Source organism: Petaurus breviceps, unplaced genomic scaffold, assembly GCF_028583685.1.
Source record: "Petaurus breviceps papuanus isolate PSGF00001 unplaced genomic scaffold, PetGlider_PUasm1.0 81, whole genome shotgun sequence".
Classification (NCBI taxonomy): domain Eukaryota; kingdom Metazoa; phylum Chordata; class Mammalia; order Diprotodontia; family Petauridae; genus Petaurus; species Petaurus breviceps.
Window position 1 is genome coordinate 5,575,249 of NW_027186546.1, and position 3,675 is coordinate 5,578,923.

General features: G+C 35.8%; 1 protein-coding gene across 4 annotated transcripts in view; it reads right to left on the minus strand.

Annotated features, from left to right (window-relative positions):
• Positions 1–3,675, minus strand: part of LOC138176119 (inositol 1,4,5-trisphosphate-gated calcium channel ITPR2) — a 529,530-nt gene that overhangs the window by 72,301 nt on the left and 453,554 nt on the right. The window contains exon 53 of one of the 4 annotated variants that reach the window (XM_069106878.1): positions 188–344. The exons of the other annotated variants lie outside the window; for them this stretch is intronic. Coding sequence (XP_068962979.1) covers positions 316–344 — 29 coding nt within the window. The 3' untranslated portion in view covers positions 188–315. Of the gene's footprint in view, positions 1–187; positions 345–3,675 lie in introns of those variants that run through there. 4 annotated transcript variants of the gene reach the window in all.

The following is a 3,675-nucleotide window of genomic DNA, read 5'->3' on the forward strand; positions in this document are numbered from 1 at the left end:
TACTTTGACTTTTGTACTTTGTGACTCAACTGAGGACTTAAGACTTTGTGATTGACTAAATTAATGTACTATCCAGGGGTGGAGTACTTTGACTTTTGTACTTTGTGACTTAACTGAGAACTTACCAAATGACTGAGTTACCTTGTATTTTGATTTTCTCTTTTCTGTGAATGTTTTGCCTTAATCTGTTGTTGAATAAATGAAGAGTTACTATGCTTGTAGTAATCAGAACCTGGAATTTTCTTGTGCTTGATGTTACATAAGTCTTCCTAGTTCTCTCTGAATTCTTCATAGTCATCATTTCTTTCATTCAGCCTAGTTTTTCTTAGTAGAGAAGTGCTGGACTACAGGTAAAAAATGAGGCATGCATTGTCAGACATATTAAGGTACATGTTTTATTTTACAGCAGTTCTCTCATATGAAAGTTCCATAAGAATAGGGGTTTTATTGGAAAGAGACAATAATATAAAAACAAAAAGCATCAATAAATCATTTTTAAATGGGATCTCATATCTCTAGAACTTTAAGTCAGTTATGATGAAAAATATGTGGTATGCTATAAAACTTGAAAGTAGATATATGAGGTCAGTAGTTATTAATATTTTCTTTATTACTGTTTTTGGGGTAATAATTATATCTGAGATGTCTGGTCCTTGGTTTTATTTACTCTTTCAGATACCCTGGAAACTGATCCTTCAACACCCCCATAATTGTATCACACTGATATACTCCAGGTGATCTTCCCAACAATCAATCAATTAAAAAAAAGCATTTACTTAATGGATTCACCTTATTAAGCACCTTCACAAAAGTGAAAATAGTCCCAGTCCTCAAGGAACTTAATGTCTAGTGGAGGCAATGTCAGGTACACATACATACACAAAATCAATATGAGATAAATTTTAGGGGAAAGGCGCCAGCAGCTGGGAGGATAAGGAAACACTTCCTGTAGGTGGTGCTTGAGTTGAGTTTTGAAGGAAACTAGGAATTTTAAGAGATAGAAGTGATGAAGGAGTGCATTCCAGGAATGGGAGAGAACACAAAGACAAGAAGGGAAATGGGAGCCCTGTGAATGAGAAACAGTAAGGACAATTTGAACTAACCCAGGACCCTTGGTCCCCAAGAGTATACTGGTTACCCTTATTTAAATGCTCTTTAATTTATCAATGTGGTGCTTGGAACTGACCATTATCTTTCAGGTGAAGTTGTCTCATCCAGACATCACCTTATTTCAGATCCTATCATCTCTTGCCTGGATTATTGCAATAGCTTTCAAGTTCTTATGCCAATCCATCTTCCACATAGCTGCCAAAATTTTCCTAAAATAGGTCTATGTAACTCCCTGCTCAATAAACTCCAGTGGCTCTCTTCCCTAGAGTCAAATATAAATTTCTTTGATTTTCAAGGCTCTAACAACCTGGCACATTCCTACCTTTCTAGTAGGCTCATACTCTACTGCTTTCTATGCTGGATGACAATCCAGCAATTCTAGCCAATTTGTTGTTCTTGCATATAACACTATATCTCCCATTTCTGTGCCTTTGCATGGGTTATCCCCATGCCTGGAACACTTTCCCTCTTCACCTATGATGCTTGACATACCTGGTTACTTTCAAGATCAAGCTCAAATGCAACTTTCTGTAGAGGTCTTCCTAGGACTCCTAGTCACTTGAGCCTTTTCATTTAAGTTTACATTCCTTCTACTTTGTATCATGTGTTGTTCCACCCCAGCAAGATCCTTGAGGAGAGGGACTGTTTTTGTCTTTCTCTATATCCCCAGTGCTTAGCTGTGTCTGGCACATAATAAACACTTAGTAAATGCTTGTTGATTTTTTGATTAATTGACATGTTATGCTTAGAGTAGGAATAGCAAAGATGCAAATATAAGCTTGGTATAAGCTTCTTAACAATTACAGATGTTCAAATGAAATGAGCCTTAGGAGGTTGTTCGGCTCCCTCTCACTAGAGGAGATATTCAAATAAAGGCTAGATAACTATCTGTTGGATGTACTATAGTAGGCATTCCTTTGTGGGAGATAAGTTGGACTAGATGGCAGTTTATACTCCTCCCTAATCTAAAATTCTATGATTTTGCTATTCTTTATTCCTTATTGCAATTTATTCCCATCTATTACACTTCAGTATGGAACGGTGATTATTGACATTGATGTCTCTTATTCATTTCCCACTATTAGCATAAATAGCTGATTTAAATAGGTCAAGCTAGAATTGACTTATTTACCATATTTATGTTTTTGCTCTTTCTTCTACCATAGTATTGATTTTGATCTTTGCTCTAACAAGTCAATTTGTTGTTACTACACAAATAATTGATTCAGAAATGACTCACATATTAGTATTCAGTTGTTTCTCATCAGTTAAAAATTAGTTAATTTCCCAAGTAAATTTTATTTGTGATATTATTTTGGTGCTTTACATATCTATTTCTTCCTGACTTTTCTCAAACTATTTAGAACATATAATCATGAGGCTTCTGTAGTCTAGAAGTCCTTGAACTTTTTTTTCTTACTCCTTATACGTAACTTTTTAGTCTTCCAATGTTTGCACTGAAGTCTTTGGGCATTAAATTATATCATTATTTAATTTGGAGGGTCTTATCAAATACTCTTTAGAATTTTTCCACCCCTTAATTCTTTGAAACATATACTGGCACATAAGTGGGAAGTAATTTCATGATGGTAATCATTTCAAAAATGTTTATCACATAGTGACATGATCAAGTTCCCCATGAAATGATTTTTCTTTTTGCCTTTATATGCTTGATCATACCAGCTACTTTAACTCCTTTATTTACATCTCCAAGGGAAAACTGTAAATTATAATGCCACTTAGCAGCAACAAAAACATCCTTATAAATTCTAATTTTATTTACAGTGACTATGTCAAGATTTATATAGATCTTTTTCTAGCAGCATATTATACTCTTTTGTCACTGGACACAGATGTCATATTTAGAGTCCTAATAACTTGATGCTCATAGATGGTGTATAAAAATCACAATTTTTACTATCCTCTGTATCCTTTTCTTCCACTGCAAGAAGGTAAGAGGCAGATGAGATTCAGGGATTTAATTTTTTTACTCTTTTGTAGGTTGCCATAGCTAACAATTCCATCATTAAGTATACATACGGCTAGTAATGAGCCTCTCTGGACTTTGCTAAGCTGGACACAATAAGTCTTTGTTGGGTCCATACATAATCTTGATAAGATTTATTTATACATCCATCAAGGACATCCTTTATGAAAAATGAGAAGAAAACTATCACTCATTTGAAAAGGACACTCCAGGGGTGGCTAGGTGGCACAGTGAATTGTGATAGTAATGGCAATTAAAGATTCCCCTGTATTGGCTTGGTTTTCAAATTGATTGTGTTAAAACCCAGAGCTTGTTAACCCCACCTGTGGGATGGGCTTGTTGATGTGAAAAGAAAGTCCTGAACTGGGAGGAGCTGGTGACAAAGATTTGGAGAGACAAGAGAGAGGCAGAAGAAACTTTTTTTTGGAAACAGCACCTCGTGGAGAGAGAGAGACTAAGAGAATTGCTGGTGGCCGCTTTGAATTGCCCTGGACTTTTGAGACCTGCCCCCTGAGCTGCCAAGGACTGAGGAGACATGGCTGTTTTGCTGGTACTTTGTCTGTCTGTTTTGATGTTGT